The sequence below is a fragment of the Thunnus thynnus genome, chromosome 16, assembly GCF_963924715.1.
Source record: "Thunnus thynnus chromosome 16, fThuThy2.1, whole genome shotgun sequence".
NCBI classification, from domain to species: Eukaryota; Metazoa; Chordata; class Actinopteri; order Scombriformes; family Scombridae; genus Thunnus; species Thunnus thynnus.
In genome coordinates, this window is record NC_089532.1 from 29,366,999 (window position 1) to 29,382,674 (window position 15,676).

The window sequence follows — 15,676 nt, forward strand, 5'->3', positions numbered from 1 at the left end:
GTAATATATTTATTATAATAACTGATATTATATGATATTGTAACTGTTGTATTTGTATTCAATGAATATCCAGTGACCCTAATTCTCTGTCATACCCTCAATACTGGCATACTGCAAGACCTCTTTGTTCCCAAAACATTTTCCTTATATTCCATATATTTTAAATACTTTTGCCTACATTTAACCAATTTTTGATTTAAAACTGCCAGATATACACATTATTTAAAATAAGTCAAAAGGTTTGGATCTTAGTCTTCTATACGATGCTTTGTACCTACAATGCTAATATCTTAGCATTGAAGCATTTGACTGTAGTTCATCATCATGGACTCACTTGCAGTGAGATTTACCAACAGGAAAATCTTCAGAGAACTGACTGTTGTTTTAATCTGCAGTTTGACACAGTTTTCTTGCTTAAACAGGAGTTTGATGCAGCTGATCGCACAAGCTACATTGATGATGTTTTTGCTCTTGCAAGGTAAGATTTCAACCCACTACACTACACTGTACAACTATTCACGTCAAGAATCATATACACTAGCTTTGAATTCTGTTTCATTTCACTGTTCAGGGCAGACATCATAGATTATGGCAATGCCTTCAACCTTACCAAGTATCTAACAAATGAGACTGAGTACATAGTCTGGGACCGTGTGGCCTCTTCTATCGCCTATGTTCGGGACATGCTGTCAAACAATGCTGAACTCTACCCAAAGTTTCAGGTGAGCGAGCTGCTAAGCTTTCTATGTGCTGATGTATCAAATTTCAAACAGAAAAACCCCTTCATACATATGTTTATCTGTCACAAATTAATTAGAATTGTCAACCAACCACCTCAGCAAAATTAATTTAATTAATAATTAATTTTCTTTTCATAATGTTGTATGTACTTTATTGATGAATTACCTCGTCATTAGGGAACCTCCTTTTTGGTTAGGATTTGTTAGTGCCAAGAGGGAGCACTAACCCTTGTTCAATTTAATCAATGAATAAGTCTCATAATCGTGAGTTCTTGTCCCAAACAGTGACCTCTGTTTACTGCAGCTCAAAGAAACAACCAAACACTTTTAGGATAAATGAAGACATTTATTAATAGCTAAACGTCTTGAGGATACATGATAAAGCATAGATAATATAAAATATACAGATAATATACGGAAAATAATAAATAAAAAGAAAGTAAAATAAATAAATAAATAAAGAAGGCCAAAGAATGATAAAAAATTAATAAAGAAAATTATTCAGCAAGAGTGGCTCGAAGTGCGTGACTCGAGGCTTAACGTGATGTACCGGGAATGCTAAAGGGAAAGCTAATTCAACTTCTCTAGATAAATTCTTGAATTTTAACGTTATTCGACATCAACCCTTGATCACAAAGCCATGTTATGCCCTACTGTTGAAGTGTGTCGTCGTGGTAGAGGCGTCATCTCGGCAGGTCCAGCGTTGTTTGACGCAGCATCACCAGCGGTGTATCAGCTGTGGGCTGTGGCGCATCTTAGTGGATGCAGAGGCGTTGAATGTCGGTAAAGAATCAAGCCGTTTCAGGCTGCTCTGGCAGAGTCTTCAGGTCGGCTTCACTCCAGGGTTGCAGTCTAGCTCTCAGAGAGCAGTTTCAAGCGTTCTTCTTTTTCTTCTTCTTCTTCTTCTTCTTCTTCTTCTTCTTCTTCTTCTTCTTCTTCTCCTCATAAATAAACAAAACAAAACAAAACAAATTAAGTAGTTGCAATAAAAGGTTAAACACGGATATATTTGGTTGAAAAACAAATAGAAGAGACGTCTTAAGAGTTTTCTTGAGTTCTTGGAGGCCAGCTCAAAGAGGAATCTCTTTGAGGCTGTTTTTATACGTTAGAATGAACGAGGGAGGAGTTTGGGTGTGTTCTAAACGGTTTCGCGCTGAATTATTGATGAATATTCAATTTCCTTGTAAACACATTCTTTTCATAATGTCCGAGGATTCATGATATTTCTGATTAATAACGGTCCTGTCAGATCGTATCATATTTGTGAAACCATTCAAAAACAGTTAAGCAATTTACATGATTCATGATAAGTCAGTTCTTCTAATAACAAACATTAACCTTCATATTAACACTTCACGATGTCTAAGCTTACGACCTTTAGTTCAACTTTCTCAAACTATTTACACAACTTAAACTATCTACTGAAATAAAGTTTAATACTTCAGTGAAAGGAAATAAAGTTAGGCAACACTTACTTTTACAATTACTTTCAGAAACATATTTAAATATAAGTTGACATAACTTACTTCATAATATAAAAGCATTCAACGTGACTATTGTTTAACAATAAATGACACCCTTAAACTCTAACCTTAAACCCTTAAACTATAACTTTAAACTCAAATCCTTTAAATATTATCTTTACATTCCTATTATTTTAGAAACTTCATTCTTTCAACCAAACTACTTATCTAATTTAACTACTAAAATATGATTGTCTATGAGGTTAATAGATCACAAGTTAAACACTTAAAATACAAATACATGGTTATCAAACATTCATTAACTCTTCACATAAGGGAATTTAACTCTGCACAAGATGCATGCATCAGCGTTGTGTTACAATTGCTACAATGGCATCTACCAAAGAGTATACACCTACAAGATAATACATCGACGTTGTGGTTGTTCAACAGAAACCGTAATACATTGACTTTTATTCAGCTTTAAGCCACATTTTTATGATAAACTTTTTAGATCTTGGTCGTTCTTAACTATACCTTTTAACCAGATTAAAGATTTTAGTCATCAGATGTCTGGATCTTAAGTTATCAGAGAAACAAGCTGAACAAATGTTAGCAGCAGCTTGGCTAGCAGCCCCTCCTGGAAGTCCAGTGCTTGTTGAAAATTGTAGGAAAAACATTGATTTGTTACGTGAAACAGCTTTATTCAGTATTTTTATTGTTTTTTTAATCCATGTGTACGTTTGTTCCGGAGTTGAGGAGACCTCTGCAGATAATTCGGCTCCCTGTAAAAACATCCTGAATGATGAACGAAGGAGTAATCCTACTAGAAGCACAAGTAACATTGCTGGCTTGAATGTTTATGATAAAGTGGATCTATAATTAATGTTTGATATTAAGTGAAATTGAATGTTCTAGAGGAATCATTACATAATCTGGCCTCAATTCACCACCTCACCATCTGCTTCGCCAATTTCCCCTGTCTCCAATATGTTCGTACGCATAGGTCAGAGTTTTCGTACAGGTGTGCACATTCTCTCATCAAGTTTGTTTTTGCCTCCAGAGTTAAGCAAAAAAAAAAAAAAAACTGTCTGTGGAGTTATTTCCAAAAATGAGAGCAAGCCAGAAAATATTTCCAGCTGCAAATAGAATCATTGGGCTATGTCATAGTTGATCAAAAGCACATCAGTTGTAAATGCATATTGTAGATTGCAGACTGTGTAATTGGACAGTACAAACTTGACAACCTGGGTCAGTAAAGTTTCATACAGTTTCCCTGTGTTAATTAAGAACCCTGCTTTTGTTTCTTCTCTCTAGACACTGTTTCGTTACCACGTTAAAGCAATTTCAACTCAACTTGGGTGGAAAGATGAAGGAGAACAGACACAGAGGTACAGCAGGGACAAACACAATATACTGTAATCTAATCATCAGATTTTCATATTTCAGAAAACACATCAAATCTTTCCTTAGTCTCCTTTTCAACATACAGTCAGTGAACTTGACAACAGTAACAATATTACTGCTCTTAAACAAAGTCTTCCTCATTCTTTTATGCTAACTTACGTATTAACTTAACACCTGATGCAGAGAAGTGGTCCATGATCCTGTCATGTGACTATTGGATGTGTTTGTCAGGTTACTGAGGGAGACTGTGCTCAGCATTGCCTGTCAGATGGGAGATAAGGAGGCCCTGAATGAAGCCTCTCGCATTTTTGACCAGTGGATCAATGGAAGGTACAGAACATAAAACCCAACTCAAACTAAACATGTTGGTGAATAATTTGAATCAATACAATAACATTATGTAGGTTTATAATGTGTTTAATGAGCTGATATTTGTGCTGTAAAGTGATAACTGTTATATCATAATCAATCAGTCCTTATCACACACTTAATTGCTTATTCAATTTTCATTATATGCAATTACTGTTAAAGCTATCCAAACTCACAAATAACATTTTCATTCTGTAAAGTAAAATTAAAAAAATATACAAGAAAAGCATGAGCAGAAAACAAACAAATTCAACATTAGAACCTTCATGAAGGTGGGTTTTATTGCAGGGCTGTTAGATTAGACTTTATTCATATATTTTTATCATGTAAGAGAGCTTATGTGTTTCACAGTAGATTATGCCAGTGGCTGGAGTAGGTCCAGGAGCTCTGCATGTAATGTAACTGGTAGCGTCACATTAAAATGTCTTGATCTTTTGGTCTCCAGAGACGTAGAAGTGAACCTAAGGCTGCTGGTTTATCGATATGGCATGAAGAACTCAGGCACAAAGGCAAAATGGGACGTAATGTTCCAGAGGTACAAAGACACTTCTCTGGCTCAAGAAAAGGACAAGTTGCTGTATGGACTAGCATCTGTGGAGAATGTGGAACTTCTGCACAGGTAATCTAAAAATCTTATCTTTACAGAATGGTTGAGTTTATAACCCAACGAATGTTTTATTACATCATTTTGGCTGTGATGAGATCACACATTTGGTTAGACTTGTACTGGGGTTGTAGTAAGGTGAAGCCATGATGTAATTATTTTTCTGGTGTACTGCAGCAATATGTGTCTTTGCTCAGTAACCACACCTCAAACACATATCTGTGTATTATTTGGCTTCACTCGGCCTAATCGCCCAGACTTCCTCTAGGGAGAGATCTACAAATGAATGTCTTCTTAGTTTGGGCTGGGTGTTGGTGTGGTAAAGAGTTGCAGCCATCATCAGGAGTCCTGTTTTTTTTTTTTTAAATGGAAAGACTGCTCCCATGTTGCTACTTAGAAGACACTTTTGGACTTTTCACTCTTAAAGGAACAGTCTCATATTTTGGGAAATACACTTTCCATCTCAGCCAGAATCAGAAAAGGTCAAATTCAATTCAATAGAAAGAGATGAAACTGATATCTCATACATAAAGACATACAAATTTAGCATGCAGATTCATTCTTGATAACCTTGGGCACACATATCTGTGATAAAATATTCACTCACTAGCTTTTTCTGGAGCTTTTGACCATATCACCTCAGCACATGGATCCTATGATATATGGAACTTCTACATCCTGATGATCTTTCCCTAATATACAATCACCTGTAATCATAAGACTAAAGTTCTGTGTTTGAGTCCCACATAAGTCTGTGAGATATGGTTGACAGCTCCACAAAAATGCAGAAAGTAAACCTTGAGTTTATATTGTGTTATTACAGTGAGTTTACATTTAAGCAAGAGGAGAGGAGGTAGAGCACCTTGGAATTTAATAGAACCACTGTTTGTTTTTGTCTGGTAAGATGACTGCAATTTTTAAAAATCTTGCCTTGTGAAGTTTAAAAATCATAATGAGGAGTAGAGATGTTGAGGGAATAAACGTTTTTCTGTCCAACAGGCTGCTAGAGGCAACTAAAGATGAGAATGTGGTGAGGAGTCAGGATCTGTTCACTGTGGTGAGATATGTGTCCCTCAACCCACTGGGCCAGAGCATGGCCTGGGACTGGACCACACTCAACTGGGACTACCTGGTCAACAGGTCAGTGCATCAAGGTCTTTGAATTGACAGGGAGACTCAACAGGACTAGAAAAGGCTGACTCAGGCTGAGATATTTACCCAGCAAACATGCTGCAAAATATACTTCTTCTTAAGCCTTAATGTCTCCTTAATGGAACCGTGAATCTCCAAATTGCCACTGCATTGACACGTTACAAGAGGTGAACTTAACTATAAAGAATCATGTCGTATGAATGTATTGGTCTTGTTTTTTAATGCATGACTTTCTAAACTTTACTACAGTTTTCTTGAATCTATTTAGTGGCTATAAAGAAACAGCTTAAAAACGCCACCAGTGGTTCCATTTCAACTGTGATTTAAAATAAAGAGCCAGTTAGTTATAATGTTAAATGGTAGCTTGTCCATCATCAGAAAGCAGGGTGGTCATAGAGTAAAGCTTCTAGTGAGTGAGCAAGCAAAATACCTCCACAAGCCATATGAACTGTAACAAATGTGAAAAACCCAGCTGATTCATGAATGGACAGTTACAAGCAGCAACTCAGAAACTAAGAAGAAGTTACCACTGTTGTACTGGTCTCCCTTACCTCAACCTGAACTAGATATCTTCTCAGTGACTAATCATAGAGTAATATTAAAGAAAAGAATGAATATGATTCAATCTCACACGCACTGCCCTGCTACCTGAGGTACTCAATGGATCACCAAATGTGGATTAATCTGCCACTGGAAATAGTCCCCAGTGAATATATTGTTTCCTCCTGTTTGAGTAATGTTTGTTAAAGTGGAAATAGACAACTTTTTTGTTTTAACTTATCATTATGAAGTAAATGTTGATTGTACAGTGTAATGGATATAGAATAATGACACCATTGGCATTTAGATTTGTTCCCTATAAGCTTCGCTTTCACTATGCAATTCTGTCTGCCATTGGTCATGAGCTCCAGAGAAAATGAAGGCTTGATTTACAGCACAAAGGAAGTGCGTCAACCATTGCGCAACTAAAAGAGGAAGAGGATAGCTCTTTTGTTTTCCTAGCTATCCGTAGCTATATATATATAATTTGTTAGGTGTCCAACCTCTTTCTATTGTCTTATTGCTATATGATAAATGTGAAGTATTGCACAGGCAAATCTGATGACACACTACTTATATGCATACACTATGGTGGGGGTGGGGGCTTTAAAAACTACAGTGACCGGATGTTTTAGACATTTTTTAGAAAATTACAAAATTACAGAGCCTTAAAGCTATATATTTGTGAGCTGTTTTAAAGATGTACCTCTTCAGTGGGAACCAATGGGCATGTCCTGGACCGATTTCTCCACTGAATGCAGAGATTATTATCATTCGCACATCCAGTGCTTGTCAAAGTAGGCTTCATTGACAATTTTAATTTGTTTTGGGAGCGCTTTTCCTTTTTACAGATAGACTGTATCCATCCTAAGAAGCTGGGTAGCAGCAGGCTGACTGTTTACTCCATAACCCCCCACCTGTACCTCTTCCATTATGGTGCCACCTCAGAGAGCTGTTTATTATGAGAACTCTCCCTGCTGGCCCAACCTGTCATTAACCCCTTAAGCTGCTGATCGCCCCATTCAGACTATTATGGCAGACAGGTTTTCCCGTCCACATCACAGTGTCAAAGCTGTAAACAAAAACATGTTCTCTTACATAAAACATAGTGTCCATGCTTCCTCTTCACCTGCCACCCTGTATAATCTGGCTCTTCTAAATGTGAGGTTTCTCTTGGATAAGTCTTTCATTGTACATGATTTTATCTCCCACCTGGTGGATATGATTTTATCCACCCACCTAGATTTCCTATTTTTGACTGAAACATGGCTGAAACCTGGTAAACACAGTCAGCTCTTGGAAGTATGTCCCCCTGAGTATGACTTTTACAGCCCAGTGGCTGTGGGGGAGGCTTAGCTCTCATTTTCAGAAACTGCCATAAATGCACTCCCATTGGTACTAATGATTATTCCAGCTTTGAAATCTTGATGTTTAAAACCGGTGGTTCATGTCCAGTACTGTGTGTAGTTGTGTATCGCCCTAGGCTGGATGCCATTTTCCTCACTGAGTTCTCTGAGTTTTTATCTTCAGTTGTTGTGAATCATGACAAAATTTTAAACTCTGGTGATTTTAATTTTCATGTTGACCTCTCATCAAATGTTAGAGCCACTGAATTTCTGGGTATAATGGACCCTTTTAACTTTGTGCAACTTGTTTCCAGCCCAACCCATAGGCGTGGCCACATATTAGATTTAGTTTTCATGCTTGGTCTCATTATTGCCTCTCTGACTGTGGAGGAGATGGGGATCTCAGATCATCTGTGCGTCAGGTTTTCCACCATGTTCCATACTGTTCCCAAACCTCAATTACCTGCTTCTTACTCCCACACGATAAACTCTTCCACTGCCAGCAAATTCTCTGATGCTTATATAGCTTATTCCATATTCTGCAACAGAGCACAGAGAAGTTAATTATCTGGTTAAACTCAACTTAAAACTTAAACTCAACCCTGGCTCAACGATGACACCCACGCTTTTAGGCAATTATGTAGGAAAGCAGAGAGAAAATGGAAAAAAAGACAGACTTCAAGTCTCATATGTCATGATGAGAAGCTGTCTTGTCAATTATCAGCAATCCGTTAAAGCAGCGAGGGCAAAATACTTTGCTGACATTATTTCCAGAAATTCCCACTCTCCTACAGTATTATTTGACACAGTTAATACAGTCCTAAAACCTGCTGCTACTGCCTGCCCTGTGCCAACCCGTCACTTGTGATGAATTTCTAAACTTTTTCACAAGTAAAATTGATAACATCAGATCTGCTATTACACCTCCTGCCTATGAGCCCTCCGTCCTCCCTCCTTGCTCTGCTGTTCTAAGTAAGTTTAAGCCTGTGTCCCTTGCTCATATTAAAGACATAGTGTCTAACAGTAAACCGACTACTTGTTCCCTGGACATTATTCCCACATGCCTGTTGAAGGAAGTGTTCAACACCATAGGTCCTACAATTTCACTCATCCTAAACAGTAGTCTAGCTAATGTTTCTGTTCTGTCTTGCTTTAACATGTGGTATACAATACTAACCTTGATGCAACTGTTCTAAATAATTTCTAAGTTGCCATTTTTATTTAAAGTCATGGAAAAATTGTCTATTTTCAGCTCTTATCCTTTTTAGAAAATAACATTATTGAGAAATTTCAGTCAGGCTTCAGGGCACGTCACAGCACGGAGTCAGCTCTACTTAAAGTCTCCAACAATCTACTGCTATCTCTTGACTCTGGTAAATGTGCCATACTCATTCTTCTAGACCTTAGCTCTGCCTTTGATACAGTTAACCATAATATTCTCCTGAACCATCTCAAGCACCAGGTTGGTATCCAGGGTAGCACCCTCCAGTGGCTTGCTTCTTACCTAACAGATAGATCTTTTTATGTCAAAACTGGAAACCTCTTCTCCTTGTCTGCTCCCATCACCTGTGGAGTACCTCAAGGCTCCATTTTAGGGTCTATATTATGCACCTTATACATGCTCCCTTTAGGCTCTATCTTCAAAAAATACAATACCTCCTACCTATACAGATGACACCCAGCTATACCTCCCATTAGAACCTGGTGATAATAATAATAACCCAGTTAGGTCCCTCCATGACTGCTTCCAGCATGTGAGATATTGGATGGCAAAGAACTGTCTTTAATTAAATGATAGTAAGACTGTAGTGGTCTTATTTGGTCCCTCAAATTCCATCAGGGGTATAACCAATCACTTAGGGCACCTGGTCCCAAACCTTTATGCCAATGCCAGAAATCTTGGTGTCATCTTCGATCTAGCATTAAAATTTGACAAACATATTAACACTGTTTTGAAAGGTTGTTTTTCCAGCTTATAAATACCGCCAAACTCAAACCGTTCCTCTCATTCAATGACCTGATGATTGTCACAAATGCCTTAATTTCCTCTCAGCTGGACTAATACAATGCTCTTTATTTGGGTATTAGCCAGTCATCCCTGTCTCAATTACAGCTGGTGCAGAATGCTGCTGCTAGACTACTAACTGGCAACCTGTATTGGCGTCCCTGCATTGGCTACCGGTCAAGTATAGGACTGAGTTCAAGGTTCTATTATTTGTTTTCAAAGCTTTACACAGCCTGGCCCCCAGTACATCTCTGAGCTCCTCTGCCCCCTTTCTCACCCCAGATCTCTCAGATCCTCAGACCAGCTGCTCCTGGCTGTCCCTCAATTGAGGCTAAGGGGTAGGGGCGATTGTGCATTTGCAATAGCCACCCCAAAGATTTGGAACAGTTTACCATTTTCAGTTAAGTGTTCCCCCTGTGTAGATACTTTCAAGGCTAAACTTAAGACTCATGTGTTCTCAGTCCTTTGAGTGTCCTTAAGGTTTTATGTTTCACTTTTTACTCTTCCATTTTTTCCAATTGTTCCTTTATGGTTTTTGGTTTTTTTGTATGCTCATGGAATAGTATTGTTATGTTTTCTCTACTGCTTTTTTGCTGTCTCCATGTTTTTTTGTATGCTCATGGAATAGTATTGTTATGTTTTCTCTACTGCTTTTTTGCTGTCTCCATGTTTATTTAATTTTTGTTTTTAATTTGTTATTTTAGTGTACAGCACTTTGGTCAACTGTTTTTTTTTTTTTAATGTGCTTAAAACGTGATTGTTCCTCCTTTAGACTTTGACAGCAAGCTAACAAGTGTCATATGAACATTATATGGTGTGTTTAGTGGATAACTACCTTCTGTGCAGAATATGTTGGGTTAAACAGTAACATGTACACTAAAGCACCATGTGATACTATGTCGATAGGTTTGAGGTCATTGCTGATAAGGACAAAAGGCAGAACAGCGTGTCTCATAAACATTGTTGTTCAGTAGACATGGATAAAGCCATTTCTTCATCCAGTAGAATCGTCCATAAAAAGTTAGATGGTGTTGTTATGAACAAGGAAGCTCTGACCTAATGTTACCTCTCAGTTGCTGCTTTACACAGAGACATTCCAAAGTCCAGAGCATGTTGTAGTGTGAACAGCTGTTCTCACTTTACTGAAAATGAACACACACAAAAAAATATACTGCTTGTATTTTCTCACAGTACAGAATACGCTGAATTTCAAACAGCGTTCTGATTTATTGGACAGATAATGACGCCTTCAGAAAGATGATAGTGATGCTGTTGTTCTTGCTGTATTTTGCTGATCATGGTAATGCATTTTCTTTTTAACAGATACACCATCAATGATAGGAACCTTGGCCGCCTACTGAGTCGAATCACAACCACCTACAACACAGAGCTCCAGCTGTGGAAGGTTAGGACTGGTCTTTTTTGGAATACAGTTAGACTATTTGAATTAAACTCATTAATTTTTATGAGTGTTTTTGAATCAGTTTGGGGCTGAAAAGTTGGTAGTGGTAACTTTGTCTTCACCATAACTTGCACAGTCGTACCAAACAAAAAATATGAATACTGATCAGCTCAGGCTACATCTGTTACAGTGGATTCCAACACACAGGAAAATTATTTTAAAATATGGTTAAATATGTTGCTCTCTGCTGTGCTATCACCTGCATCAAAGCTTCAAAGATCTGCCAGAAGGTGTGTGTTTAGCTATATTTTGGTAAAACAATCATTCTAGTAAGTGTACTAATGGACAGTAGAGAATTGAATCTGCCACAGGGGGAGGTTGAGAAGCTTCTATGGACAATTTTCACATTGAGAAACCTTGGCAAATGTGTTTTTAGTACTGGTGAGCTAGGCGGTCACCCATAGAGTGCCATAAGATTGAGGGACAAATGTTTGTGATGTATTTAAGACTCTCAAACTACTTTTAGAAGTCTATCCCACTCATCCCTATGCCAATATTTAATTATTAATCCAGTGGTCGCACTGCAATTTAGACCTGAGGACATTCTAGAGCGGGGGTTCTCAACCTTTTGTAACTTAAGGCTCATTTCTGATTGCTAAAAAAAATTCCAAGGACCACCTTCCCAAATAAATGAGAAAAAAACATAACATGACAAAAAAGGAGAAAAAAATAAACTGGGCTGTAAATATGTGTTATGCCACTGTCAGCTGTAATGACCAAAATATATATTCTGTTTACCCTCAATGAGACACTTGGGCTTGCTTCTGGGAAACAATGACATCAGGTTGTTGTGGGATGAGTGAGAGGCTGACACGCAGAGTAGCATTCCAAGTTGCTTTCAGTTTGTTCCTTGTCTTTGATTTTGTGACAGTCACAATGGAAACCCCTGACTCACATGAATAGGTGGTGGTGAAAAGCAACAGAAATTTGATTGCCTGTTTTGACAGAGAGGGATACTGACTGGCAGCCAGTATCCAGAATGAAGCAAGAGCAACTTGTGTGAGCTGAAGCTTCAGACTGCTGTCTGCTGATAGTACACCAGTTCATTCGGGTATATTAGGCTGCTTATGTTCAAACATCATTATACTCATGCAAACATCATATTCTGAATATGGATAACAGGAATACTGTGCATGTATGTGTGCAGGCATGTCATCAACTTGAGTCATGTAGTTAATCAGTTAATAAAAGATATAATGATATAAGTTGTAGAGACTTTCACCCTGACATTAAAAGGACACTAAGGATGTCTCCAGATTGGGATCAGTTCAGACACTTAAGATGAATATAGTGTAGGCATCAGCTACACCAGATGTTTGCTCTGTGAAAGTAAACACAGGAACTAGCTGCCTGTAGCAGCATTATGCAACTGCATAGTGAACTACATCCCTGGCAGTTTGCATGCCGGTATGTTTACGTCTGAAGCTGTGGATAGCTCAGCGTCTGTTCCTGTGAGAAAAATAGTAACTAACTAGATGAAATAAAATGGTTCATGTGTAATTAGGAGGAAAATTAATTACACCAAATGAATCAGTCTTATATCAAAAAGTCATGAACTCTGAATATAGTGACCTCCATCTCTGTTGTAAAGGAACAGACAAATACAATGACTTGGCGATAAATCAAGCTATTTATTGAACTACTAAGGAATAGGCAGGAATAGGGAAAGTGAATGAATGAATGAATGAATGAATGAATGAATGGGTAAATTAAATGAACAGGTTATTGCCGATGGAATGAATGATTTAATGAATGAATGTCAAAACGAGTCAAAAGCACAATGAGGGACAAATACAGTAACTAACTAAAACCAATTTAATAATGTATTTAGAATTAGCTCTTTGCATCAACTCACAGACAAAAGCATGACAGATGATTTCTTACTATTTCGGTGGGTGATAAAGGGCTGATGATGAGGAGCTTCCTGGAAAGAGCCGAACAAGGTGAAGCAGAATCAGTGTGATCCTCGGGTCGCCAGGGTAACAGCCAGATGAGAAATGCTGCAGTTTCAGTGAAGCGCTCTGGTTCAGGATTTCTTCAGGAGAGTGAATCCAAAGCTGGGGAGGGCTCAGCATCGCTGAAGCCACATAGTAGACTAAACACGCTGTAGGGTTGTGTGCTTTGATCTTGATGCATTCAGAGGCAGGCTGGAGAGTTGAGGCTGAGCTCTGACTACCAAAAGGGTCCTTGGAAAAGTCTTTTAGTTTAACTACGCAATAAAAATGGGGGATTACAACTTTAATAGATACTCAAATATCAAACAGCATGGCTTGGCTCATGGCTTAGGCATCTTTGCAGTCTTTTGCTTCTTAGTTGAGTCTCTTTCTGGAGCTCTCAGCTCTCAGCCATAGAAAAAAAGGACAATGGCCGAAATGCCAGGCCATCCCAGCTGGCAGGGCCGAGAAGAACACAGAAGAAGCAGCAGTGGTCAGCAAGCCAAAGAAAAAAAAAGAAAAAAGAAAAAAAAACAAAAGAAGAGCACCAGACAAAGAATTATAAGACCTCTCATAGTCTAGGAGGTGTGTTTTGGAAGAAATAGGATCCTTGGCGCTCTTTTATGATAATAATAATAATAATATTCTAATAATAGTTTCTTTGTTAATATCAAATAAATCAAATACAATAATATGTGTAACTTATAATTAACAGTTTCAAAGCAGTTTGAATTTCCATAATATCAAATTAATTAAATTGTTCTGAAACACAATAAAAGTTAACATTGGTTACATAAGTCAAGATGCATATATATTTACACATTCCTGTGGCATCAGACCATTTCAGACAGTTATTGTGCATAAAAAGGGAGCAACTCAAAGGAATGTGGCTTCTCCCAAAATTTACGACTTAAGAGATAGTTGGCTAGCAGAAGAAAGGAGGATGGCCCATCCAGGTTGGTACAGTCATTAATTTCCAAAACTGTCAATTTTCTCTCCATGACTGCTAATGAGAAGGCTGGGTTTTTAGTTCTGTCCAATGTTTCCTTGACATCCTAATGCCTTGAGGTCAGAGGTCATTGTGTGTGTGTAAGCTCTTGCATCCATGCAGACAGGCTGTTAAATTAAAATATCATAATGTTTCTGAAAGAATTAAACTTTTCCTTTGTTCCTGTCTTTGTTCTCCTATACTTATGACATGACACAGATAAAAGGTTGACTGAATTAAAATATCATAAAAATATTTAGAAATAAAAAGACCAAACCAGAGACAGACTTGCTAATTGGTGTATATGGCACTGATATGCTCCAGTATTTTAAAGATTTTTACATTATTTTGAAAACTACTGCTGGTAAGAACATTTCTTGCACCTTCTGATGGCCAGAAGGGGGACAAATGTTTTAATGTAGTGTTGTCGCAGGTAGAGGTTGACAGTTCATATTCATGCTTCTTGTAACATATTTCTACCCCCTGGTCTTGTAGATGGAAAATTTCTTCAGACTGACTCCAGATGCTGGTGCTGGGGAGATGCCAAGGCAGCAGGCGCTGGAGACTGTGAGGAACAACATTGAATGGATCAAGAGGAATGAGGACGAGATCAAAGGGTGGCTGCACAGCAATGTTGCTTAAGACTGCACTGATGCAGAGCAGGAGCATTCACAACCCCCTGTAGATACTCCCATTCAGTACACAGGGTGAGGTTGAGTTTGTATTCTTTTTAAGGGCCACAGGAGGGGGCTGCTGATCTGAATCAACATTGGAAAAGAGAACAATCAGAACAAATCAAACACAAAACAAATGGTGACAGTGATGGCCTTTTCTTTTGCTCTACTAACTAATTTTCTGTTCATTTCTGCAGTCATGCTCATGACTAGGATATTTATATATTATTCAGCCCCTACTTCTCCATGTACTTTACACATTTTATTATTGTTTCGTCAATATATTTTTGTAAAATTTTAACTTATAAAGGAAATCTGAATTATTTTGTTATCAACAGGTCACGAATGCAAATATTTGTATGATACACTCTTTTGAATTGAATTAAATTGACTTTCAATCTCGGTGTTTGAATCCTCATGAGCAGCTGTGGACTGTATCATGGTGCAGGTATATTATGCACTTTGGAAGTGACATTTTGTTCAGTGAGGATTTTCCTTCACCTGGGCAGCCGACATGATCATAAAATGAGAGCCCTGTATTTTTTTCATTTGTACACAATGTCTCAACAAAATGCAAATGTTGGATGTTGGAAATGAGAAGTTGAATGAATACATTTTTACTAAAATTACTTTGTGTCATTGCCTTTTCATTTTATTCTTGCCTCACTAGTAGTAAAACCTAAAGTAAGACTCACTGGCCTGTAGTTTCACAGCAGTACAGCTGATAACACTGCAGCATGGTGTGTTTTCCCATTGCTGTGGGTGTTTTATAAATACTCTGCCTACATTCCCACACCATCTGGAGAGCTTCTGGACAGGATACACTGAGGAACACAACCTATACTATACTGATACTCTGGCTGAAGTAAACTCAACAGAAGATATGCTACTACATTATATATTAAAGTCCCCCTTCACTCAGACGTGTGTATTTCTTCTTGTTCCTTCAGTTGGATGTTGTTCTCTTCTCTGTGCAGAATGATGTATGCACA

At 37.9% G+C, this 15,676-nt stretch overlaps 1 protein-coding gene across 2 annotated transcripts in view; it reads left to right on the top strand.

Annotated features, from left to right (window-relative positions):
• The window catches only part of enpep (glutamyl aminopeptidase), a 29,999-nt gene extending 14,686 nt beyond the window's left edge, over window positions 1–15,313 (top strand). The window contains exons 13-20 of one of the 2 annotated variants that reach the window (XM_067614078.1): window positions 423–478; window positions 572–722; window positions 3,521–3,594; window positions 3,842–3,940; window positions 4,425–4,598; window positions 5,583–5,723; window positions 10,950–11,031; window positions 14,506–15,313. In XM_067614078.1, the coding sequence (XP_067470179.1) occupies window positions 423–478; window positions 572–722; window positions 3,521–3,594; window positions 3,842–3,940; window positions 4,425–4,598; window positions 5,583–5,723; window positions 10,950–11,031; window positions 14,506–14,652 (924 nt within the window). In that variant the 3' untranslated portion in view covers window positions 14,653–15,313. Of the gene's footprint in view, window positions 1–422; window positions 479–571; window positions 723–3,520; window positions 3,595–3,841; window positions 3,941–4,424; window positions 4,599–5,582; window positions 5,724–10,532; window positions 10,924–10,949; window positions 11,032–14,505 lie in introns of those variants that run through there. The other variant, XM_067614080.1, reaches the window with a different exon arrangement.
• Window positions 15,314–15,676: the final 363 nt, after the last annotated feature.